The sequence below is a fragment of the Sapajus apella genome, unplaced genomic scaffold (genome assembly GCF_009761245.1).
Source record: "Sapajus apella isolate SASKATOON/1434 unplaced genomic scaffold, GSC_monkey_1.0 scaffold20, whole genome shotgun sequence".
NCBI classification, from domain to species: Eukaryota; Metazoa; Chordata; class Mammalia; order Primates; family Cebidae; genus Sapajus; species Sapajus apella.
In genome coordinates, this window is record NW_022436960.1 from 11,968,833 (window position 1) to 11,995,046 (window position 26,214).

The 26,214-nt window shown below is 51.1% G+C and overlaps 1 protein-coding gene across 5 annotated transcripts in view; it reads left to right on the forward strand.

Annotated features, from left to right (window-relative positions):
* CCDC88C (coiled-coil domain containing 88C) overlaps positions 1 to 26,214 on the forward strand; it is a 150,101-nt gene that overhangs the window by 109,830 nt on the left and 14,057 nt on the right. For 4 of the 5 annotated variants that reach the window (XM_032287622.1, XM_032287624.1, XM_032287623.1 and 1 more), the window contains 9 exons: positions 1,374 to 1,515; positions 2,633 to 2,821; positions 3,917 to 4,078; positions 5,842 to 6,119; positions 9,641 to 9,784; positions 11,983 to 12,169; positions 16,039 to 16,184; positions 19,931 to 20,026; positions 21,647 to 21,888. In XM_032287622.1, coding sequence (XP_032143513.1) covers positions 1,374 to 1,515; positions 2,633 to 2,821; positions 3,917 to 4,078; positions 5,842 to 6,119; positions 9,641 to 9,784; positions 11,983 to 12,169; positions 16,039 to 16,184; positions 19,931 to 20,026; positions 21,647 to 21,888 — 1,586 coding nt within the window. Of the gene's footprint in view, positions 1 to 1,373; positions 1,516 to 2,632; positions 2,822 to 3,916; positions 4,079 to 5,841; positions 6,120 to 9,640; positions 9,785 to 11,982; positions 12,170 to 16,038; positions 16,185 to 19,930; positions 20,027 to 21,646; positions 21,889 to 25,819; positions 26,082 to 26,214 lie in introns of those variants that run through there. The other variant, XM_032287627.1, reaches the window with a different exon arrangement.

Genomic DNA, 26,214 nt, shown 5'->3' on the forward strand with positions numbered 1-26,214 from the left:
CCCCCTCCCTCCCTCTCTCCCTCCCTCTCTCCCTCCCTCTCTCCCTCCCTCTTTCCTTCCCTCTCTCTCCCTCCCTCCCCTCCCTTCTCTCTCATGAGAGCACTTCCCCCACCCTTCAGTCTACAGGCTGCTCACCCTCACTTGAGACCTCCATTAACTCTCTACTGCCAGGGGTTTCTTGAGCCGAAAGTTCCTTGTCTTTTCTATTCCAGCTCTTGTTCCTTGAGGTTCTTGGGCAGGTGTAGAAGGAGATTTTGTCTGATGAGAAGGCTTCTTAATTTTTTTTGAGACAGGATCTGGCTCTATCACCCAGGCTGGAGTGCAGTGTTATGATCTTGGCTCACCTCCGCGTCCATCTCCCAGGTTCAAGCAATCCTCCAGCCCTAGCTGCAAACTGCTACTCAGCTGCGGCCATAGGCATGTACCACCACGCCTGGCTAATCTTTGTGTTTTTTGTAGAGAGGGGGCTTTGCCATATTGGCCAAGCTGGTCTCGAACTCCTGAGCTCAAAGATCTGCCCACCTCACCCTCCCAAAATGCTGGGATTACAGGTATGAGCCACTGCTCCCAGCCACACTTAATTTTTTTTTTTAAATTCGACTATTACAGTTTTTCCCTGCAATGTTTTCTTAAATGATCTTGGGGGTTTTTTTTGTTTGTTTGTTTGTTAGTTTTAAGACAGACTCCCAGCCTAGTGCAACCTCCACCTCCTGGGTTCAAGTGATTCTCATACCTCAGCCTCCTGAGTAGCTGAGATTACAGACATACACCACCATGCCCAGCTAATTTTTGTATTTTTTTTTTTTTTAGTAGAGATGGGGTTTCACCATGTTGGCCAGACTGGTCTCAAACTCCTGAACTCAAGTGATTCCTCCCACCTCAGCTTCTATAAAAGTGCTAGGATTACAGGTGTGAGCCACCGTGCTCAGCCTGATCTTGTGTTTTAAGGAAATCCAACATCTTGAACTTTCCCTGGACTTGTAACTGAGAAGATCACATGCCTTACAGTAGGAGTCCTCTTTGGTGGAAAGGCCTTGGGCTTACCACTTAACCTAGCACTGTGACCTTGGGCAAGTTGCTTAACCTTTCTGAGACTCAGTTTCCCCTTCTGTAAAATGGCAATAATAATGCCTCCCTAAGACAGTGACTGAAACTGTAGCAGTGGTCACCTTTGAAGGTATCACAGGTGTTTCCACCCAGGGAACCCCTGAAGGGCTCTGGGAAGATGAGTTTTGACTACTTGGTTCTTCTAGGCCAAAAGCTGCAGCTCCTTAACCAGCCTAATGGAAGGAGTGATGTGTTGGCAACGAGGACACTGGGAACCTGGGGGGAGAGGTAGATAAGTGATACTATTATGCCTTTGTATTTTCCAGAAAATACAAGATTTTGGAGGGCAGAAATGAATCAGCATTAAAAACAACACTGGCCATGAAAGAAGAAAAGATTGTGCTCCTGGAAGCACAGATGGAAGAGAAGGCGAGCCTCAGTCGCCAGTTAGAGAGTGAGCTGCAGATGGTGAGCATGGGGGGTGCACTGTCGGGCCCAGCTGCCCGTTCTTGGCCTCACCCTTTCCAGTCCCCAACCTGTATAGCAGAGGGGTGGCCTGGATACCCGTTTCCTCGGGCAGGTGTGGATGTGCCACGGGGTGACTTAGGGAGCCACCCTCAGAATCACACGCACTAGGGCCAAACAGAACCAAAGTAAGAGCCACAGGTCTTCAGGGAGGCGGGCAGTGGCCTAGAGCAGCACCCAGTCCACCAGGCAAGATGTGGGAACACCCCTGACTCCGTGAAACTGCACATCGGGCACTGAGCAGCGGCCTGCAGTGTCTCACGGTCACTCTCAGATGAGACAATGGTGCACAGGGGCTCGTGAGGACGTGCACATGTCTCCTCCTCGGTGCATGCGTGCACATGTATTCGCCACATGTATGAACACGCTTTCCACTAGCATATAGATGTGTGTTCTCCACACATACACTCTCCATACATCTGCACATGTTCTCCATATACATACACGTGCTCTTTACATATGTACATGCATGCTCTCTATATACATTATACATGTGCCCACCACGTGTGCACACTCCACACACACACATGCTCACACACAGGTGTACACACTCAACACGTGTTCTCAGTGTGCACACTCCCACAGGTGATCAGGTGAGCACACACTCCCCGCTTGCATACACGTGTTCTTCCAGCCTCAGTTTTGAACACGTGCCATGCTTCTTGGCTGCAGGGTTGAACAGGAATCTGGATGAAGCTGCTCCAGCGCCAGCGGGTGCTTTGAGACCTTATCCCTCTTCACCCCCCGTATCCTCAGCCTCACCTCTGTTTTAGGAAGTTGACAACTGAGGCTCAGGAAAGCAGGAAGCCATGTGGCTAAAGCAGGGACTGAGTCAGGAAGGGGTCGCAGGCCCCTGTCCACTCCGGAAGGGAAAATTTAGGGCTGAGGGTCAGTGCCTTCCCCTCAAAAGCCAAAGGAGTGTGTCTGGCTTACCTGCACTAGGGTGGCCGAGTGGGGAGGGAGCGGAGGGTGTGGTGCGGGCTGCCTTCAGCCACTCACTCAGGGCTCTAGGCCAGGCTGCCTCTGCCTAAAGCCTCCTTGCTCTTTGTCACGCCCCTAGCTGAAGAAGGAGTGTGAGATCCTCAGGCAGAACCAGGGAGAGGGGCAGCACTTGCAGAACTCTTTCAAACACCCTGCGGGGAAGACAGCCGCCAGTCACCAGGGGAAGGAGGCCTGGGGGCCCAGCCACAAGGAAGCCACCATGGAGCTGCTCCGAGTGAAGGACCGGGCCATCGAGCTGGAGCGGAATGTGAGTGGGCTGCCCCAGACATGGTCCACTGGGGAGAGAGACAGAGACTGGCCTATCAGGAGTCCCACTGATGATGTGTCACTGCTGTAAAGAACACAGGAGATTTAGCCAGATTGCGTTGGACACGTCTTGAGTTGCAGGACCCGTGGGCTCCTCTTCAAGGTCCCTTCAGTGTTTCTCACATCAGGGCACACATGGTCTTCATGGCAATTCAGCCTCTTCCTGTAGTGTTGTGTCTTTCAGTGCTCTGTACTAGGGGTTGGCAAGCTCCAGCTCCCACCTGTTTTTATAAATAAAGTTGTATTAGAACACAGTCATGCCCTTTGTTTACAGGTTGTCTGGGGCGGCTTCCCCTACAGTGACAGTGATTGTTTAGTTTGAGATAGAAACTCCATGGCTGGCAAACCCAAAAGTACTTCCTATCTGGCCCTTTCTAGAACAAGTTTGCTAATGTATGTCATACCTCCGATTGCTTCTCAATAATGACTTTATGAAGTCCAGAGTGGTGATTGTCATTATTTGATAGATGATAAAACTAAAACAGAATTTAAGAGATTTGACCCAAAGTCCCATGCTAATAAGGGCTAGTAAAAGACTATGGGTCCTGGCCCTTAGCCCACTTGGTGGCAGACTTTAACGTGGTCTTTATTGGTCTCATGTAACATGATACAACTTATTCTGCTTGCTGTCCCGCCTGAGTAGAGCAAGGCGGTAGCCGAAAGCTTTGACTCCCTGTCCTGCGAGATACTCAGGGTCGGAGTCAATGGAAATGGAACTAGCCCACAGAAACACACTCTTAGGGTGTTGAACAGAAAACAATGGAACGCATTAAAGAGACAAGGGAAGCGGCTTTAACTCCAGCGTGCACTCACCTCCCACGTAAATGCTGAGGCAGTGTCCCCATGATGTGTAGCCTTAAAAAATCCTGCTTATTATCTTTTTCAAAGAGAGAAAATAGACTGCCCTCACCTAGTGGACCCTCACTTTGGTTCCCAAAACGTCAACTTTTGAGGCTTCATTACAACCCAAGTACCTGTGGCAGGTGAGCATTTACCCAGTTGGAGTGTGATTGGCTCATGCTTCCCCATCTTCTAGAATGCAGCTCTGCAAGCGGAGAAGCAGCTGCTCAAGGAACAGCTGCAGCACCTGGAGACCCAGAACGTGGCCTTCAGCAGCCAGATCCTGACGCTGCAGAAACAGAGCGCCTTCCTGCAGGAGCACAACACCACGCTGCAGACCCAGACTGCCAAGCTGCAGGTGAGTGGGGCTCCTAGCGCCTGTGGTCACAAGCCCAGCAACCAACTGGGGCATTAGGACTCCTCAAAAGAAGCAGGGGATCAGAGCACAAAGCAGCTTGGGGTTGTGTTAATAGACCCGCTGTAAACAGTGATCGGTGAAAGACGTGATGGTTTTTAAGCCATTTTCAGTGATTGAGAAAATGGCTGCATGGGTGAAGAGTTTCATTTCTCTCCTTTTACTTGCATTTTTGTCCGTGTTTTCCAGTCTGTTCCTTGAGGTGTTATCAGGACTGACTTGGCAAAGAGGTTTCAGGAGTAAGCTTAGCTAAACAAAGTTAACCAGGCTTCTTTACTGTAGAACCTGGCACAGCTCTTTCTTTTTAATGTAAATTTTTTCATCTCTAAGAGGGAAGAATAGGGTATAAAGTGGGTCCCAGACTATTGAGAGCATCAAGCAGAACTAGGGTGTGTGCCACTTCAGGCACTTGGTTTTCATTTATCCCTTGTAGACTGTGGGAAAATGAATTATCATTATTGCAGTTTTTTTTGTTTTTTTTTTTGAGACAGAGTCTCACTCCGTCACCCAGGCTGCAGTGCAGTGGCATGATCTCTTGCCTCACTGTAGCCTCCGCCTCCTGGGTTCAAGCGATGCTTGTGCTGTGGCTAACTTTTGTATTTTTAGTAGAGACGGGATTTCACTAAGTTAGCCAGGCTGGTCTTGAACTCCTGACCTCCAATGATCCACACACCTTGCGTCCCAGAGTGCTGGGATTACAGGTGTGAGTTACCATGCCTGGCCTTTTATTGCAGTTTCTGAGAAAAGTTTGAAAATATGTAACTTACGGAGCAGGGACAATCAACAGGAAGCTGTTTGGCAAAGAAATTGGAATTTGTTTTGCTAACAAGAAAAGAGTATGTTGACTTACTATTTTGGATTTTTCTTATAGTCTTCATCTGGTTTTAATATCAGAGTAATTCTGGCTTCATAAAATGATTTGGGAAGTATTCCTTCATCAGTTTTCTAATGATTTTGGATGCTGTTGGAGAGTTATACAAATATCAATTATGTTAAGTAGGTCGATCGTATTGTTCAGATAGTCTATATCCTTATTTACAGATTTTCTATCTACTTGTTCTAGAAAATAGGTTTTGTTTTCACTGTAAGAGGCAAGGTTTCACTCTGTGGCCCAGGCTGGAGTGCAGTGCTGCAATCATAGCTCACTCACTATAACCTCCAGCTCCTGGGCTCAAGCAATCCTCCTGCCTCAGCCTCCCAAGTAGCTGGGACTATAGGCATGCAACACCCTGCCCAGCTACGTTAAAAAGACTTTTTTTTTTTTTTTTGATAGAGATGTGGTCTCACTATGTTGCCCACCCTGGTCTTGAATTCTTTGGCTCAAGTGATCCTCCTGCTTCTGCCTCCGAAAGTCCTGGGATTATAGGCGTGAGCCACCACACCCAGCCAAAAAGAGGTTTTAAAAAATAGTCAAAGAGGGCACAGCACACCAGGGAATTATCCAGGGAAAGGACATCATCTGCTCCCCCGCAGCTCACATTCATGGCCAGTGGCTCAGAACTGAAGCACCCTCTGAGGGCCTGTCTATGCGGTTTAGCCCCCTTCCCACCGCAGTTCCTTAAGTTCTGGAAGAGCCATCCTGAGTACCCTCTGGGCCTTCTGCCCTGAGAATCCCAGTTATTTTCGCGTCTGCTGGAGCACTTGACCTGCTCCCCAGCCCTCCTTGCTGACTGTGGGGCCTGCACCGTGCTTCTCCCTCTGGGCAGGTAGAGAACTCCACACTGAGCTCCCAGAGCGCCGCGCTCACCGCTCAGTACGCGCTGCTGCAGAACCATCACACGGCCAAGGAGACAGAGAACGAGAGCCTGCAGAGGCAGCAGGAGCAGCTGACAGCAGCCTACGAGGCCCTGCTGCAGGACCACGAGCACCTGGGCACGCTGCACGAGCGGCAGTCGGCCGAGTACGAGGCCCTCATCCGCCAGCACAGCTGCCTGAAGACACTGCATCGGAACCTGGAGCTGGAGCACAAGGAGCTCGGGGAGAGGTGGGGCCTGGGGAAGGACTAGGACCTGGGGAGGGGTGGATTCTGGAGGAAAGGTAGGGCCTGGGGTAGATGGGTAGGACCTGGGGAAGATGGGTGGAGCCTAGAGGAGAGGTGGGGCCTGGAGGAGATGGGTGGGGCCTAGGGAGATGGGTGGAGCATGAAGGAGAGGTGGGGCCTGGGGTGAGGGGTGGGGCCTGGAGGAGAGGCGGGGCCTGGGGAGTGGGGTGGAACCTGGGGAGAGGGGTGGAACCTGGATGGGTGGAAACTGGAAGAGAGGCGTGACCTGGGGAGATAGGTGGAGCCTGGAGGAGACTTGGGACCTGGAGGAGATGGGTGGAACCTGTGGGAAACGTGCGGCCTGGGGAGAGGGTGGAGCCTGAAGGAGGAGAGGCGGGGCCTGGGGGAAATTGGGGGGAGAAGGTGGGACTTGTGGGTAGGTGAAGGAGGATGAAGGTTGGGCCCCTGGGTAGGCCTGCAGCGGGGTCTAGAGCCAGGCCTGTGGAGTCTGCCAGGCTGGGACTTCCCCTGCCCTCCCTGCAGGAAATCTCTTGGCTGGCTGCTTCCCATTGTTGGGGCACCTGAGCTTTCCCAAAGGGAAGGAAATAAAACCTCAGCTTCAGCAATTTGGAATTTGTGCAGCTGGAGACAGTGGCAAGAGGGGTTCCTGTGTGGAGAAGCGGGTGCTTCTACTACTACCAGCTCTGGAAAGCCCAGAATGGGCCTTTGGGGCCCTGATCCCGTAAGGGTTCTCTTCTTTTCTCCCAAAACAGAAATAAGGAGGGAATTCTCCATGGCTCCGTTTGTAGGGATGTGCCTTCTCTGGCCTTCTAGCTCTTCTCTTTCATACCAAGGTCTCAATTGCTTTCCTTCATTTTTAGCCTTTAATTATGGAAACTTCCAAATACATAGAAAGTCAGCAGAATCATAGTGAAACTGGTGTACGCAGCATGCAGCCTCAAGTCATCTATGTCCTGCTGTTCTCATTTCATGTGCACCTCTCAGTCTCCACCCCCATACCTCGTTTTTTACAGGTGAAATTTACATAAATTGAAATGCACACATCTTAACTTTGCACCCTTGACAGTTCATGGTCTTGGGTTTTGTATTTATTAGGTCAACCAACCTGGGCTGATCTGTCTCCTGCTAATCAGTGATGGTACCAGGCACCTGCACAAGGCATGGCAGGATCCAGGGAGGGCTAGGATAGGTAGGATGCTGCTCTCCAGAATCTGAGGGCAAGGTGTGATGTGCACCTGAATCTGATGCATGAGAGAGACATGGGCCAAAGAGAGGCTCTCAGATACTTAGAGTACAACAGAGGGAGCAAGGTCCACTTCCTTTGCCTGGGAAATGGCCCTGCTGATGGTATTTCCTTTGAAGCAGCCACAACAACATGGCTAAGTGAGCACTGGTTCTTTTCTTCAAGGTGAAGCAGGGAGGACATTTCCATGGTCAGGAGCCACAAGTCACAAAGGCCACATTGAGTCACAAAAGCCTTGTGTGGGCACTGATGATGCTTGTGGGTTCATGGGTGGTGATGACATTCATTTATTTACTTACCAAGTGCTTCCTTTTTGCCTGTATCTGGAGTTCTTCACTCCTTTTATCCATCCAAATCTCCATCCTTCAGAGGCTGTTGAGGCATCTGCTCCTATAAGACTACTCCTTCTGGCCAAAAGTAACATCTTCTGCCTCTTGGCACTTTGATCTCCCTCCTCTTCCCCACCCATCTTGTCATTTGTGTGACATTTATTGTGTATATGGTGTCTAGATGTGGTAGGAATTACACCCGGTTGACAAACTAATAAAGCATTCGTGTAAGTCTGATACTAGCATGATGCCCAGTACTCACCAGGCACTCATGTCCCTTATTCTTAGTGTTATGTTATGTTGTATTAAATAATGCCTTTTGTGTGTGTGTGAGATGGAGTCTTGATCTGTCATCTAGACTAGAGTGCAGTGGAGCAATCTTGGCTCACAGCAGCCTCCGCTCCTGGGTTCAAGCAGTCCTCCTACCTTAGCCTCCCAAGTAGCTAGGACTACAGACATGCACAACCACACCAGGCTAATTTTTGTAGTTTTAATAGAGGTTTCACTCTGTTAGCCAGGCTGGTCTTGAACTCCTGACCTCAAGTGATCTGCCCGCCTCCATTTCCCAAAGTGCTGGCATTACAGGCATGAGCCACCACACCTGGGCCTTTTGGTATTCTTAACGTCCATTCAGAGGGCAAAGGTTTTGGCAGGTGGAGTTCGGACTGTTGCTTCCCTGCAGGTCCTTGTGCAGTACAGCATGTGGGAGTTACTCAGTGCTTTTTGCTGGCTGGACAGATGACTGGAGGCCCCTTTGGTGTGTCTGCAGCAGGGTAACAGGTTTAGGAGTGTAGGTACATGGCACACAAGGATGATGGTTCTCTGTTCTTCTCGTTTGACACTGAAATTGGAGACGCTCACTCATTCATTGCTCGAACAAGTACTCACTACGTGTCATTCCTCACACGGGGCTTCAGTGGTGAGCAAGACTTAGTTTCTGCCCTGCGATTGGGTCATTTGCTAATGTTTAGAGATGTGCTTGATTAATGTGCAGTGGAGTCCTGCAGAGAAAGGCTGGAACCCCCGGGGACACTGGCTAGTCCCTGTCAGATTGTCTTTGGGTGTGACACACTCAGGAAGGGATCTGTAGAGAATTATTTGCCTAGATGGGGAGACTATGCCTGAGACTCCTCAACACTTCCAGTCTGCTGGGAGATCCTGGGTCATCCGTGCACACACGAGGTTGAAGCAGGCTGGGAGGAGGAGGGCCCAGGGCCTGCTGGGCTGCATGGTTGTGCTCTGCTGCCCTCCAGAGACGCCAGTGCAGCAGGCAAAGATAGAGCCTGGAGGAGATTAGAGCCTGGAGGGTGGGGACAAGCTGTGGGGAAGACGAGGGCTGTGTTTGGGGGGCCCGAGGAGAGCTGCTGTGTGTATGTGACAGTCCCTGGCGGCTCCTGGGTGAGCCTCTGTCCCCTGGGGAAGGCCAGAGTAAGAACAAGTGGATGTGGGCTCCTGACGGGAGAGGGAAAGGCTTCTCCAGCCCTTGGAGGGTGGGATTAGCTATGATGTGCAGTGGAATTCCACTGTTGGTTTTGTGGTTTCTCTTAGATCTATTTGTGCTTGGTGAACCACCTAGTAACTTATTTATAATTCCCTAAAAGAGAAGGGCATGGAGCTTAGAAAATGTAGTCATTGTGTTGTTGGCTGGCTAAAGGAAGAGGGGCGGCTTTATCAGGGCATGGAGGGACTGTGGAGACAGAATGAGGCGAGGAAGAGGATTCTGGGATCTGTGGCTCAGCACTGGCCTGGGCATGGCTCCCAGCGGCTGCACTCCCCGCCTGCTTTCTGCCCCGCACCCCTTACTTCTGCAGAGAGAATCTCCAGAGGAATCCCGTTTTCTCACAGGAGTCACACAGATCCTCTGTGATGTGAGTTACCTGTAGGAAAAGGCGGCCCTGGCCAGGCTCCCAGCAGGTGTTTTCCTCTGACAGGCACGGGGACATGCTGACACTCAAGGCGGAGCTGGAGGAGCGGGAGAAAGTCTTGACCACGGAGCGGGAAGCGCTGCAGCAGGAGCAGAGGACAAATGCCCTCGCCGTGGGCGAGAACCAGAGGCTGCGGGGCGAGCTGGACAGGTGAGCGCTGGCACCCAGCCCTGCACACAGTGGCATTTGGCACCCCGATTCTGTTCAGACCCGCCTTGCGTAGCAACCGCTGAGAAAAGTCCCCTGGTTTTTATCCCTTGTCATGTGAACAGCTGGGTGGGTAATAAGCTAAAGGAACTTGAGCTGGTTGCTGGGATGCGAGGACTCAGGTGACACCCGGGGATGTTGCGTCGTCTGAGTTCAGTGGTTCCCCCCTCCCATCCTTGCGGTGAGAATTGCATCAGGCACAGGTGAATTCATCCTCCAACATGAGCCCGCCTCGTGCTCATAGAGGAGAGACTGCTGATTCCTCATGATTCACAGAGCCCCTGACAATCCATCTGCTTGCTGAAGTTTTATTTGCAGCCTCAGGACCACTCTCTGGGGGGCTTTCGTGGACACACAGAATGGTGAAAGGCGAGAGTCACCGGGCGTGCACGTTCTCAGCCAAGGGCAAATGGTGACATGCTGCCTTCTAGTTTCAGCTCCTTCTGCAAACGTCCCTTTCAGAATCTTTCTAGTGCCACAGTTTTCATATTTTGTGCTTTTGGGCAGTGACTTTGCTGTTTAAAATGACTCATAATTGTGGTACTGAAGTGCTGTTTCGTGTCGCTAAGCAGAGGGTGGCTGTGATGTGCTTTACAGAGAAAAAAGCCTTAGATGAGCTTTGTTCTGGCGTGAGTTATGGTGCTGTTGGCTGTATGTTGCATAAGGTATCTTCAAACAGAAACTTGCATAAAACAAGATTATATATTGATCAAGTAACAAAAATGTGACCAGAGGCTCCCGGGAACCTAAATCTGTTTTTTCCCGAGGCTGGATGCTTCGCTGTTCACTAATTCAGGGTTTATAGCAACCTTATAGAACGTAACTGCCACACATAATGAGAATTGACTGTACTATTTTATCTTTTTGGCTTTTTTTTTTTTTTTTTAACATATGAGGAGACAGGTTGAGAGAGATTAAATAAGCTGTTCAAAGTCAGTGTTTCTAGTGAATGGCAGAGTCAGGATGGAATCCAGGTCCTGGCTCACTGCAAAGCCTTGACTATACGAAATTGTTTCTCCTCCCACATGCTCACCGGGGGTTACAAACTCAGCTACCTTGGCTCCCCAGGCAAATAAAACACATGGGTAAAACAATGCCAGACTTAGACACAGGCCATAGAATGGCGAATGCGCATTGTCTAAGGGCAGCAGAGAATCGGCCCCAGCAAAGGTTGCCAGCTGGAGGCAGGCCTGGGACCGCCTGGTCAACCTTTTGTTTTATATGTTTTAAGAGAACCTGAAAGTTTGGGTGTTGATGTCAACTTCCAGATTTTTTAATGTTGGCAACTAATTGTTTTTTTTTTTGGAGACGGGATCTTGCTTAGCCGCTGAGGCTTAGAGTGGCACGATTGTGGCTCACTGCAGCCTCAACCTCCTGGGCCTGAATGATCCTCCCAGCTCAGCCATCCAAGTACCTGGGACCACAGGTGTGCATCACTATGCCCAGCTTTTTGCAGAGAAGGGGGTCTTGATATGTTGCCTAGGCTGGTGCTGGGATTACAGGCATGAGCCACCACACCTGGCCAACTAATTTGTTGTTAAAAAGTAAAATTGTACAGGCCAAAAAAGTCAGGTCTATGTCCAAATCAAGTTCACAAGACCCTGGTAATGTGAGCTTTCTGATATAAATCTCCAGAGAACTCAGTTGGATAATAGTTGTTTTGATGAAGGCAGTTTTAGTAGATTTACATAATACACACCATCTCATACTTTATCTCAGGAGTTGAAATTAGAAAGGGGCTTGGAATTGACAAGAAGAGCTGAGCAGAGACAAAGAATTTTAGAGCAAGAATGTTCTAGTGCAGTGGTTTAAACATTTTTTTAAACAGCAGAATCCTTTTTTCAAGTGTATGCAGATGCCAAAGCTGTAGCACAGTAAAGATCGCAGCAGTGACGCTGTGTTCAAACGCGTGTCTGAGCCTGCCTGCTCTGTCTCCGTGGAGGCTCAGTGTGGTGGCATCAGGGGCACCCTCATGGAACCCCAAAGAACAGTTTGCTAATGGACAGTTTTGTTAAACCTCCTCATTTTACAATTTTACACATGGAAAAAAAGGCCCAGAGAGGTTGTGATTTTGTCTAAGCTTGCACAGCCTGTTTGGCAGGCTCTTCAGCCCCTTTGCCCTATGGCTCTTCACCCTCCAGGGTCAATTTCCTGCACCACCAGCTGAAGGGGGAGTACGAGGAACTGCACGCCCACACCAAGGAGCTGAAAACCTCACTGAACAACGCACAGCTGGAGCTCAACCGCTGGCAGGCCCGCTTCGACGAGCTGAAGGGGCAGCACCAGGCCATGGACATCTCGTTGACCAAGCTGGACAACCACTGCGAGGTGAGGCCCATGCCGGGGGGGGCCTCAGCAGACGGGGATAGGGTCCCCCAAGGGGACAGCCCAGGGCTCAGCCAGGCTGTGACGGGTCCTCATGGGCATTTGTGCTCGAAGACGGTGTATGGAGGTGGCACGGAGGCTGAGATGAAGCCAGACGGGGGTCAACACGGCTTCTGGTGGGACTGTGTATGTAAACACCCCATCTGACCTTTGCCTTTTGCCGGGTTGGGAGAGGCACAGTGGGGACGGGAGATGAGGTTTTATGCCGGTCCTCTTGGCCATGTCTACACTGTCTTCCTGCATCTCTTTAGTTCAGTAGCCACTCTTCTAGAGAAGGGGTGTGATTTTGCCCCATTTTGGGGTGTGGCTGCCTCTGAGACAGAGCTCACTCAGGAGTCTCCGGCTTCCAGAGCTGTCCCTTCTAGTACACAAGGTTGGAAATGGTCTTAAGCAGCAAGACCCTCTCCAGATGAGATCTTAGCAGACCCCAGCACATGGACGGCGGGCGAGGCAGGTGTGGCAGGGAGGAGCAGGTAGGTCTCACCCTCCTAGACAGCCCCAGGACAGCCGGCACCTCTGGACTGGGTTTGCTCTTTTGTCGGGAAACAGTCTGAGAAGCCTTTTCCCTAGACCCGTTGGTAGCCCTGTGGGACATCACAGATGAGGAAACTGAGGCACAGGTGCCACGATGCCTTGTCACAGCCACCCACCCAGATCTCATGCTGTCCCCCAATGATGAGAGACCCTGGGACCCTGAGGGCCCCACAGGGGTGAGGCAAAGGCCCCAGCACTGCCTGCGGAATCCTTGCTCCTGGGGCCGCGCTGTCACAGACAGGGGCGCCAGGATTTTCCAGAAGGCCTCAGGTCAGGGGCTGCATGGCAGGCCCTGTGGGAAAGGTCACACTTGTGGTGAAGTGAAGGACGGGCGCGGTCTGGACATCTGTGTGGCAGGCTTCACAGGGGAAGGAGGAATTTGCACAGAAATGGTCGGGCCACTTTTTGGAAGATGCTGTTGATGCAGTCAGGGGGGAACACTAGTCACGAGAGGGGTGGAGGGGAAGGGCTGTGGCAGGGATGGTAGGGGTTCCGTGGAACTCCAGGTATAGTACAAACGAGTCCCCCCAAACAGGCCGTGTTCATCTCCCTGGGCTGCAGAAGCAAAAGACAACAGGCTGGTGGCTTAAGCAGCAGAATTGGGTTTCTCCCACGTCAGAGGCAGGGCGGGGTTCCCCGGAGGACTCCCCTGCGGTTTGAAGGCAGTGCTCTTTTCTCTTTGTGGGCCCATTCCCAGTGTCTGTGTGCCTAAATTTTCTCTTCTTGAAAGGGCATCAGTCAGAGTGGATCGGGGTCCACCCTTACGGCGGGCTCCATTTGGATTGATGGCCTCTTTATTGGCCATCTCCAAATGCCAGTCCGTGCTAGGGACTGGGCTTAGGGCTTCACTGTAGGAATTTTGGGGAGAAGCAGCCTGAGCGAATTGACGAGGGCGTGCCTGTGCTCAGAGCCGTCTCTCTGCTCCTTCCACCCTGCTTCTCTCTCCAGGAGCCCGTATGCCATACATTGTGTTGGTTTGTTGCCCGGATCTACTGCATTGGAAGAGCAGCTTCCCCATCGTTCCTGGGATGCACTGGCCCTTGGGATCACTGACTTGGGCTGAAGGGCGGGGCCTAACCTGCTGGGTTCCCTGGGACCCTCCCCTTCCCCCTGGCCACACAGGGTCTTTCCGTTGGGCAAAGCTGAGTTTGCAGGGATGGCCTTTCACCCTGCAGGCTGCTGACTCGCCATGTTTATGGTGTGCCTGACTCGCAAGCCTCGTGCAGTTCTCTACGCTGGGGAGACTTGTGCTTGATTATGGTATTTATTTTCATTGTTGCCCAAGCAATATGGCAATGGCAATCACAGAAATACTTTTAGTGAAGCTGGGCGCGGCGGCTCATGCCTGTAATCCCAGCACTTTGGGAGGCCGAGGCGGGCAGATCACCTGAGTTCGGGAGTTCAAGGCCAGACTGACCAACATGGAGAAACCCTGTCTCTACTAAAAATACAAAATTATCCGGGCATGGTGGTGCGTGCCTGTAATCCCAGCTACTCAGGAGGCTGAGACAGGAGAATCGCTTGAACCCAGGAGGCAGAGGTTGCGGTGAGCTGAGATTGTGCCATTGTACTCCAGCCTGGGCAACAAGAACAAAACTTCATCTCAAAAAATATATATGTATATTTTTAGTGAAAAAGTGCCGTAGCCTTGCCTCCTTTTCCCTTCCAGTTCTTGTCACTGTATATGCATAAATTATATATAATTATATTAAAAATAGGTAGAAGGCAAAGAGGAGGGGAGCCTCTGGTGCGCCCAGCATTTTGCTGCATTCCCACTTCATCCTTACAGTGACCCTGTGAGCCCATCCTCCTTTCTCATAGTTGCACATTGGAATCCAAAGGCTGTGGTTTTCCCACTGCCCCCCAATCCTAGTTTAGAAGTTGGCAGACTTCAGGCCTGGTGCGGTGGCTCACGCCTGTAATCCCAGCACTTTGGGAGGCCGAAGCAGGTGGATCACCTGAGGTCAGGAGTTCAAGACCAGCCTGGCCAACATGATGAAACCCTGTCTCTAAAAATACAAAAAATTAGCCGGGTGTTTTGGCATGCGTCTGTAATCCCAGCTACTCAGGAGGCTGAGGCAGGAGAATTGCTTGAACCTGGGAAGCAGAGGTTGCAGTGAGCCGAGATTGTGCCACTGCACTCCAGCCTGGGCAGCAAGAGTGAAACTCAGTCTTAAAAAAAAAAAAAAAAAAAAGAAAAGAAATGGGCCCACAAGTCAAACCCTGCCCACCACCTGTTTTTATACAGCCCACAAACTAAATGAAGTTTATGTTTTTGGAACATCAGATGAATAATATTTTGTGTTAAGTGAAAATGTTATGAAATTTAAATGTCAGTGTCTCTGAGTAAAGTTTTATGGAACCCGGTCATGCCCATTTGCTGATAGGTCATCTGAGACTGTTCTCAGGTGACAAGGGCAGAGTCCGCAGGCTACACAGGCTGCAGCCGAGACCATCTGGCTTGGAAAACGCAAAGTATTTACTGTGTGGCTCTTCACAGGAGAAATGCGCTGCCTCACTTCTAGATCAAAGCTGTCTAATTGAAATATAATGCAAGACACATCTACGTTTTAGAATTTTCTAGTTGCCACCTTAAAACATTTTTTCTTAAAAATGAAATTAATTTTAATGTATTTTAGTTAACTAGCGTATCCAAAATATCATTTTAGCACGTAATCATTAAAACATTATCTGCTCTTTAGAAGGCCGAGAAGGGTGGATCACCTGAGGTCAGGAGTTCGAGACCAGCCTGGCCAACATGATGAAATCACATCTCTACTAAAAACACAAAAAAACTAGCTGGGCATGATGACGTGCACCTGTAATCCCAGCTACTCGGGGAGGCTGAGGCAGGAGAATTGTTTGAACCCAGGAGGCGGAGGTGGCAGTGAGCCGAGATAGTGCCACTGCATTCCAGCCTGGGCGACAGAGACTCCATCTCAAAAAAAAAATATTGATGAAATTTTAAATATATATTTTTAATTAAGCCTTTAAATTCTGTTGCGTATTTTGCACTCATGCATCATAATTCGGACTAGCAGCATTTTACGTGCTCAGTAGCCATGTGTTGCCAGGGACCTCTGATTGGACAGTGCAGTTGCAGAGGGAGCTCAGCCATTCCCACATTATTGGCCGTTTGGCCCTTTCCAAGTTTGCAGTGGTGTAGATTATACTGGGAACATCTCTGTGCAGCAGGCTTCTTCCTTTGGAAGCTAGGTTCCCAGCAGTGGGATCTCGAAGCCACATGGTGTCTGAGACGCTGCTGGTCTGTGTTCTAGCTCCTCTCCCGTCTCAAGGGGAACTTGGAGGAAGAAAATCATCACCTCTTGAGCCAGATCCAGCTGTTGAGCCAGCAGAACCAGATGCTTCTGGAGCAGAACATGGAGAACAAGGAGCAGTACCACGAGGAGCAGAAGCAGTACATGTAAGCAGGAGTGAGCTGGGAGTCCTGAAGCCACCCTCTCCCTGGCTCAACACAGCCGTGCGTCCTCCGTCTCTGGAGGTCCTGGCTTTCCATGCAAAGAGGAGCCCCTGGGCTCACTGGGATCCTGAGGGCAGGGCACAGACCAATCACCAACATGGACTTCCCAGGGTTTCCTGGAATGTTCTCCGTTTCTAGAGGTGGTGGCAGTTGGCTTTTGTTTGCTCTTTCAGAGGTGCTTTCCACCACGAGAAGCTTCTTTCTCTGCTCCTAGAATTAAATTCACTTTAAAATCATGAGAACACTGAAAAGAAGTATCTCGGGGAGGGAATTCAAACTGAAGGCTGGGAGTGAGTGCTGTGCCCCTGTCTGTGTTCCCCTGGATGGAGGGAAGTGGGCGTGGTGTGCCCCAGCTGGACTCACTCAGCTGGTGTTTATGAGGTGCTGGTTTAAGTGTGGGCTCTGTGAGCTGCACAGGACCAGTTCCCTGGTAGCCAGGAACCAGTAGGAGCAGTAAGATGTAAACAGAGCTTTGTCCATTACCAGCCAGATGTAAAGGGTTACCCAGAAGCATGGAAAAAAATACAGGGGGAGTTGAGGTCTACAGCTATCCTGGGGGGCCTGGGGGAGGCCCACAGGAGGTGGGCCATGGTAATTGAGGGGCCAGGAAGGTGGGCCATGGCAGGTGAGGACGGGAAGGTGGGTTGAGGATGGGAAGGTGAGCCATGGCAGGTGAGGGGACGGGAAGGTGAGCCATGGCAGGTGAGGGGACGGGAAGGTGAGCCATGGTAAGTGAGGGGACGGGAAGGTGGGCCGTGGCAGGTGAGGACAGAAAGGTGGGCTGAGGATGGGAAGGTGAGCCATGGCAGGTGAGGGGACGGGAAGGTGGGCTGTGGCAGGTGAGGACGGGAAGGTGGGCCATGGCAGGTGAGGGGCCAGGAAGGTGGGCCGTGGCAGGCGACGGGATGGGAAGGTGGGCCGTGGCAGGTGAGGACACGGGAAGGTGGGGGCCGTGGCAGGTGAGGACGGGAAGATGGGGACCGTGGCAGGTGAGGATGGGAAGGTGGGGGCTGTGGCAGGTGAGGACGGGAAGGTGGACCGTGGCAGGTGAGGACGGGAAGGGGGGCTGTGGCAGGTGAGGACGGGATGGTGGGGGCCGTGGCAGGTGAGGGGACAGGAAGGTGGGCTGAGGATGGGAAGGTGGGCCGTGGCAGGTGAGGGGATGGGAAGGCGGGTGGGCCGTGGCAGGTGAGGGGATGGGAAGGTGGGCCGTGGCAGGTGAGGGGATGGGAAGGCGGGTGGGCCGTGGCAGGTGGGGGGACAGGAAGGTGGGCTGAGGATGGGAAGGTGGGCCGTGGCAGGCAAGGGGCCAGGAAGGTGGACCGTGGCAGGCGAGGGGGCGGGAAGGTGGACCGTGGCAGATGAGGGGCCGGGAAGGTGGGCCGTGGCAGGCAAGGGGACGGGAAGGTGGGCCGTGGCAGGTAAGGATGGGAAGGTGGGCCGTGGCAGGTGAGGGGACGGGAAGGTGGGCCGTGGCAGGTGAGGATCGGAAGGTGGGCTGTGGCAGGTGAGGATGGGAAGGTGGGCCGTGGCAGGTGAGGATGGGAAGGTGGGCTGTGGCAGGTGAGGGGACGGGAAGGTGGGCTGTGGCAGGTGAGGATGGGAAGGTGGGCCATGGCAGGTGAGGGGACAGGAAAGTGGGCTGTGGCAGGTGAGGACGGGAAGGTGGGCCGTGGCATACAGGGAATATGCAGGGGGCATCTGGAGAGAAGGCTGGAAAAGGAAGTGGGCGCTCAGTTGTGGGAGCTTCGATGTCCAGCTTGGATTCCTCGGGGTGTTTTGGAAGGGATACTAATCTAACAGAGCCAGGGAAGCTCCCAGAAATAAAGGACAGGAGGAAAAACCCTGATGCCAGGAATCTTGTGGTTCAGAAGTTGAGGAATCAAGAATCCAGGGTGGTTTCACCATCCCAGCCATGGTGGTTGGGCTGTTCTTCCATGTAATTGAAATGGCTGGTATCGGCGTCCGGGCAGGCGGTGTGCTGGCACCAGTGTGGGGAAGGCAAGAAGGGACGTGCTTGTGGTGGGACATGGTCACTGTGGTCACAGTGAACGCCCGTGTGCCATCCCGGCCCTCTGATGTAACGATGCCTCTTTGTTTTTCTGTTGGCTTCACCTACGTGTCTGGGGCTGGCGTGCCCCCTTCAGGAGGGTGGTTTGTATGTAAACGCACACTGTAATTGTGGGGTGGAAATGACCCTGAAGTTGGCCCTCTGTAATCCCGGTGATAAACGTCGCCAGCAGAGGTTGAGCCGGCGCTAACTGGAAGGAGTGTAGGAGCGCCCAGGGGGGATTATTTGATGACGTTTTTGCATTAGACAGTGTCTGCTCCAGGCCAGCAGGTTGGCAGGCTTCCTGGGGCCTGCTCCGGGCCCTGGACTTTGTGTGAGCCTGTGGGGCCAACCCCAGCCATGAAGGACTCAAGGCATAAGGTCAGCAGCAGGGCCACGAGCACAGACACCAGCACACAGATGTCGAGTCAAAGGACCGGGAGTGGAGCGTGGCTGGGGTCACTTGTCACAGGGGCTCACCTCATCGCAAGCTCCTGGGAAAGCCCTCAGTTGGGGCAGACTTTGGCAGCTTCAAGAATGAGCTTGAACGGGAACATCTGATTTCACTGAGCTGACTCTTTCAACCTCAGTGCCCAGGTGTTGTTAATATGAGCCCCCCAAGCCCCCGTCCCCACCAGGTGGTAGCTTCAGGAGCACCCCACATCCTGAACCTCTCATGTAAAGGCCTCATTTTCAAACGAGGAAACCAAGGGTCTGGGCTGTCGAGACCACCCAGCGCAGAGGCAGGAGCGGGCAGGAGTCCACAGTCCCGCTGGCCACGTCACTCAGAATGCACTGCAGACACAGCCCCTGCCTCCCTGCGTGAAACAGAAGCTTTCTCTTTGTATGAGGAAAGCCAGTCTCCCCGGCAAGCAGAGGTGCCTCAGCCTGCCCAAGATTCAAGAGTCGTCTCTTTGGTCCCTTGTTAGAGTTTCTGAAAAGTGACCCAGTTTCCAATACTTAGGAATTGGGAGATTTGGCTGCGTCATCTGGGCTTCGGGCTTCTTGGGAAACCTGCCCCACTGGGCCCCGGTTCACGCCCCCGTGGAGCGACCTGCTAGAGTTGCACACTGGAGCTCACTGCGGTCCCCACCAGGGTCCCTGGTTTCTTCAGCCCTGCTGTGCTCATGGACTTCTCTTTCTCACTCCTGAAAGCTGGGAGTTTGCTTCTGAGTGGGAGTGGGCCTGGGTTAGACATCTGACTTCGCTGAGTTGACTTTTTCAACCTCAATGCCCAGGTGTTGTTAATATGCACCTCCCCCGCCAAAATCCCCACCAGGAGGTAGCTTCTGCCTGACCCCAGGAGCCACCCCAGGTCCTGAGCAACCTGGAAGGGGAATCTTTGGGGCTTCCGGGTGTGAGTTTTCAGATTATTAGAAGTTTGCTACCTTGAGCTCACTCACGGCCGGATCCTGGGGGCTTCAGTAAATCTCGGGGTCGTAGGGCTCCCAGAACCCAAGGCCGATGCCTCCATTCACATATTCCAAACTCAGTGACCGTGACGGTGATAAGCACTCTCATCCCAACCCTGGAATCATGCCAGTCCCGGCTGCGCCAGGTTCCAGGCTGGGCTGACGAGTAAATTCACTTGTTTGATTTAAAACTAGCTTGATAGGTTTTCTTTCTCCTGTATTCACAGAGACAAATTAAATGCCTTACGAAGACATAAGGAAAAACTGGAAGAAAAAATCATGGATCAATACAAGTTCTATGATCCTGCTCCTGCTCCAAAGAAGTGAGTTGATTTAAGTGTAGTGACATAAAAACAGAACTTAAAAGCTCCCTTTTCTGTGCATAGGGTGAAAGCCGCCATCTAGGGCAGGGCCCGCACCGTCCGCTGTGTGGCGGGTCACCTGTGCACAGACGTCTCCCACATCAGAGGGAGTTTAGAGTCTCAGCCTGCCTCTGTACTCTGGCCTGTCCTGTGAGGGGTGTCAAACGCCGGGTGACCCCAATGAGACATTTAGCTATGAGCCTTGTTAAGGGGGCAGAGCATCTGTGGTCCGGGAGTCACTCAAGCAGGATGGCAGGGCTGCCTTGTCAGGTTTTTGTCTCAAGATTAAACATGACATGGACAACCGTGTTCCCGCTTTGGAAAGGATGCTTGGGCACCACACTTGGCTCAGCCCTGTGGTCTTCAAATGTGGGAACCTTTTGACCTTATGCAGAATTTTTTGGATTCACAGAACCTCAGGGCAGCTTCATGGATGTGTCTTCCCCAGAGAGCAGCAGCTTCCCCCAAGTGGAGCCACCCCAGCCCAGCAGTACTGCCCCTTGTCCACGGCCTGAGCCCCAGGAATTGTCCCTAGGGATTATCCTGGCCCAGCCTTGAAGTCGAAATCACCATGAATCCCTTGAGGTCTCTGGGAATCCAGAACCACAGAATTTCAGAACCTCAGTCTGTTTTTTTTCTCTCTTTTTTTTTTTTGAAGATGGAGTCTTGCTGTGACACCCAGGCTGGAGTGCAATGGCACGATCTCAGCTCACTGCAACCTCCGCTTCCCGGGTTCAAGCAATTCTCCTGCCTTAACCTCCTGAGTAGCTGGGATTATATATGTGTGCCACCACGCCCAGCTAATTTTTGTATTTTTAGTAGAGACTGGGTTCACCATATTGGCCAGGCTGGTCTCAAACTCCTGACCTCAAGTGATCTACCCACATCGGCTTCCCAAAGTGCTGGGATTATAGTCATGAGCCACTGCTCCTGGCCCGGAACCTCAGTCTAAATCTTCTGTTTGACAGAGAAATTAAAGCCAAGATGGGAAACTGCAGTGATGATATAAATAGGGGCCGTTTAGTTTCAGAGTCGGGCTGAGAACCCAGGTGGGGTTCTCTTAATGTCACAGCAAGATGGCCTCGGTGTCCAGCTAGCTGTGATGTTATTGCTTAGTCTTTAAATGCACTGATGTTTGTCAAACAGCCTGCTGTCCTCTGCCCTCTCCACCTCACCCAGATTACTGAGTCCCCGGGAGGAGCCAGGAATGCCAGCTAATTTCACTGATTATTGCCTTTAGCAGAAAATGAGGAGATTCATGAAAAGCGCTTTTTGACAGAAAAATTGCCAACCAAATGAAGCACGACATCGCTTCCTTCATCCTGTGAGACTAGAGTGGATTTCTGTCACAACACACAGGCTTCTACCATCCCCAGCCCTGCGCCATCCTGAGAATTAGGTTCCCGCTCCCGAGCCCCAAATACGATCCCCATAGTCCTAAGCGTCATCGTCCTAAATCCCACGTGAATGGCCGAGCTTCACAGACTGGGGATGAACATCCCAGCCCACGTGAGGGAACCAGGGACCCGCTGGGGGTGTGTGGGAGGGTGACCTTTGTCCTAAACATCTGCTTCTCACTAGGAAGAACCACTGGATTGGAGCCAAAGCCTTAGTCAAACTCATCAAACCAAAGAAGGAGGGTTCGAGGGAACGCTTGAAGTCCACTGTGGACAGTCCTCCCTGGCAGCCGGAGTCCTCAGACCCCACCTTGCCAGCAGCCTCTCAGCCTCTCAGAACACAGCCTGAGAACCCAGACACACCCCCTGCACTGGGCTCCAGCTGTGCCGAAGAGCGCGATGCCCACAATGGGTCTTCGGGGAAAGGTAGGGGCGGCTGCCCTGGCCATGGTGGGGTGAGGAAGGGGGTGGCCTGAAGGGTCCCTCCCCGGTGGCTGTGCACACCTGTGCAGGAACGTGGTGGGGACGGGGGCTGCATGTGCACCTCCTGCTTACGTGTGTTATGGCCAAGTAGAAATGTCAGTGTGGTGACCATTGTCCCATGATGCTTTTATTTTGTTTTTTTTTTGAGACGGAGTTTCGCTCTTGTTCCCCAGGCTGGAGTACGATGGTGTGATCTTGGCTCACTGCAACCTCCTGCCCGTTTCAAGCGATTCTCCTACCTCAGCCTCCCAGGCAGCTGGGATTACAGGCGCCCACCACTGTGCCTGGCTGATTTTCTGTATTTTTAGTAGAGACAGGGTTTCACCGTGTTGGCCAGGCTGGTCTCGAACTCCTAACCTCAGGTGATGCACCCGCCTCAGCCTCCCAAAGTGCTGGGATTATGGGCGTGAGCCACCATGCCCAGCTGCTTTTGTTATTTTAGAATGAAAATCATCATTCATCACATAGCCGGGCAGATATTTGAATATCCAAAGCTGACATTCATGCAGGTACCATAGAGACAAGCGTAGTAGCTTATTTTGGGGTTCCCTCATATGTGCCAAAGATTAGTAGTAAGCTGCTTTGTGCAGGAAGATCCTGGGTGCACACCACACGTTCTCCATGTGTATAAGATCTCCCGAAAGTCCTTGGGTGGCTCTCATCTGTTACCACTTTGAAAGGCAGGTTAGGACATCCTCTTCAGCCTGACCTTGCCTGGAGTCCTGCCAGCCACAGGACACACTGTGCCTTTTCCCTCAGGGCTGTCCTTTGGAGTTTGCCAGAGGTTCTGAAACATGAACAGGATTTCTTTTTTTTTTTTTTTTTTTTTTTTTTTTTTTTTTTGAGATGGAGTTTCACTCTTGTTACCCAGGCTGGAGTGCAATGGCGCGATCTTGGCTCACCGCAACCTCCGCCTCCTGGGTTCAGGCAATTCTCCTGCCTCAGCCTCCTGAGTAGCTGGGATTACAGGCACGTGCCACCATGCCCAGCTAATGTTTTGTATTTTTAGTAGAGACAGGGTTTCACCATGTTGACCAGGATGGTCTTGATCTCTTGACCTTGTGATCCACCCGCCGCGGCCTCCCAAAGTGCTGGGATTACAGGCGTGAGCCACCGTGCCCAGCATGAACAGGATTTCCAGTCATGTGTGCTGTATCTCATCAACTCTCAGGAGCTGTGAAAGCTGCGCAGTTACTTTATATACCACTAGGAGGAACAATGCTGGCGGTCAAACAGCACAGGACCACCACTTTGAATTTTTATTACGCTCGTGTTGAAAGAGCTTTTCTAAATAAGAATTCGGTTTTTTTACACACATATAAAAGGAAAATAGGAGCAAGATGAGTTGTTTATGACAATGACAGTTTTGTCACCATGGCCACCTGGCCAGTGGTGACTGTGAGACACCATCAAAACTGCCTCTTAATTTCCGAGATGTTAAAGTATAGAAAAAACTGTGTCTTAGAATCATTAGACACAGCATTTACCTTAAACATTGTTAAATTTTCAGCCTTTTAAGTATCATTTTGGGGGGGATTGCTTAATCCCAGGCTTGTACCCGGAGTCATTTATATTTTTGCAAAGGACACCAGGACTTTCTGAAGGACCCAGGCTATGCCTGAGACCCACGAGGTCTTGGAGGTGGAGGATATAGCACTGAAGAGCAGCGACAGGCCACCCTCTGAGTGTGGGATGTGCACATGGTTTTCAGGGGGCACATTCACAAGGACCTGCTGTGTCCCTTCAGATGCAAAAAGAGGCCTGCTGCAGTGGCTCACGCCTATAATCCCGGCCCTTGGAGGGGCCGAGGCAGGAGGATCACTTGAGGCCAGGAGTTTGAGAACAGCTGGGCAACACAGGGAAACCCCCATGTCTACAAAAAAAATTTTTTTTTAATGAGCCAGGTGTGGTGGCATGTACCTGTAGTCCCAGCAGCTCAGTAGGCTTGAGTCCAGGAGGTCACAGCTGCAGCAAGCTGTGGTCACACCATTGTAGTCCAGCCTGGGCGACAGAGTGACACCCTATCTCTAACAGAAATCATATGCACATACATTGTTCAGGGACTAACATGCCGTCATTCTTTCTTTCTTTTTTTTTGAGACAGAGTCTTGCTCTGTCGCCAGGCTGGAGCACAGTGGCACAGTCTTGGCTCACTGCAACCTCTACCTCCCGGGTTCAAGTGATTCTTCCACCTCAGCCTCCCAAGTAGCTGGGACTACAGGCGCATGTCACCACGCCCAGCTAATTTTTGTATTTTTCATAGAGGCTGGGTTTCACCATGTTGGCCAGGATGGTCTGGATCTCTTCACCTCGTGATCCGCCCGCCTCGGCCTCCCAAAGTGCTGGGATTACAAGCATGAGCCACCGAGCCCAGCCCACACTGTCATTCTTTATGGGGATAAGATTAGAGTCAGCACCATAAGACAAGGCAAGAAAAAGAAAAAGAAAAAAATTAGAGGACTCACATGCAAGTAAATGATAAGCTTAACTTTTTGCAATCTAGAGGGGCTCTGTTGCCTCAGGTTTTTATATTGGCTCCTGTTTAACTTTTGGACATTTGTCCTCTCAATTTGTATTACTCTTTAAGTGGAATTAACTATAAAGTCTAACTGAATTAGGAAAACTTTCAGAGAAAAAAATGCCTGACTGCTCCAAAGTGATACATGAGCGAGCAGGTCCGTGATGATTACAGTGAGTAGCAGCTGCCCCGTCTTGGGCGCTCCCTCTGGGTTCAGCCCCCTTTAACTACTTCATGTGCTTTATGCATCTCATTGAATGCTAATGACCCTGTTGAGCAGGTGGAAGCGCCCTCCCCTGTGTAGAGCTGAGAAAGTGAGGCTCAACAGTGTGAAACACTTCCTTTGGGTAAGCGGGACCCAAATGTAGCTCAACCACACTCCGGAGCCTGAGCTCTTAACTGCACGCACTTAACTGCATGGACTGCCTCCAGTTAAAGCTGTTTTGGTCCCTGAAGATGCTGAACAAGAGCCCAGCCCTGAGCTGGCCACAAGGACACCAACCTTGAATAAGTTGATCCCTTATTCTGTGGCGTGAGCCACCATGGCCACCAGGTGGTGCTGTGGAGGAAGAAATGATGGAAATCCTGATACCGACTTTAATCTGACATCAGAAATCGGTTAGGTCAATTAATGTTGATAGAAGACATGTTTAGGAAGTTGGCCCAACTGTCTGCTTTGTTAAGACACTATAATTTGAAGGCTAAGGAGTGGAGGATTGAAGTGGAGGATGTGTATAGAACTCAAAGGAAATCATGACTCTTCTTGGTATTGAAGGGTTTTTTCGGTATGAAAAAGAGGTATTTAAATTATTTTAAAACTTATCCTGCCAAAAGATTATTTCAGAGATACAAAATCATTAGTGAATACTTCACGTAGACTATTTGATTACAGCGCCTTGAAATGTATTACTGAGTGTTTCCAAGGTCTCTGAGTGGGAACAGGAGGATTGTGTAAGCTGAGCTGTTAGGGACCCTGTCATTAAAATGGATGAGTAAGAGAAGCTGGGCCCTAAATTAATAAGCATTCAAATTTAATAGTTTGGCACACTGCAATTGAAAAATGATCTAAAGCATTGGCTCCTTGGGCAGTATGTAATTCTCCTCGCGTGCTGAGGAAGTAAATTGTTGGCAGTCAGGTGCCTTTAAATTAATTAAATTGAGTTAGAGCACAGATGATTCACTGAGCCCTGATTCTGGTCTGAGTGCCGGGTACAGTTTTCATCTTTCCTGGGCAATATGGGATTCTGATTTTTCTAAGTATATTTAGCTAATTTCGATTCATTTGTAATTATTGTTCATTTATTTGTGTTTTTTTTTTCCTTCCTCCTTTGGGTTATCTGATTGATAACAATTTAGCACCTCAGCGCAAAAAGAGTCCCTTTTTGAGAAGCAAAACCAAGGACAAAGACAAGTCTCCATCAGCCCACCCAGCTCTCTCTAAACGCCTGCGATTCTGGTCTTCCTCCGACATCCCAGCCTCTCCTAACGAGTCTCTCTCTTTCTCAGACATTGGAGATTTCTAATCCCTTTCCTTTGTCATGTGTCTGCATTGTGTATCCTCCTTCATTTCTGAAATTCAAACAAACCCGAAAAAAAAAAAAAATCTAAAAGGCCAAATGGCCAATAGCAGACCCCTTCTCCGGCCCCCAGTTCCCAGCTTAAAGTAGCCGGCGTGGATTCTGATTTCAAAACAGAAGATGGGTTGTCACCCTCCCTGGACTGTGTCTTCAGCACAACAGTTTTAGGGGGAG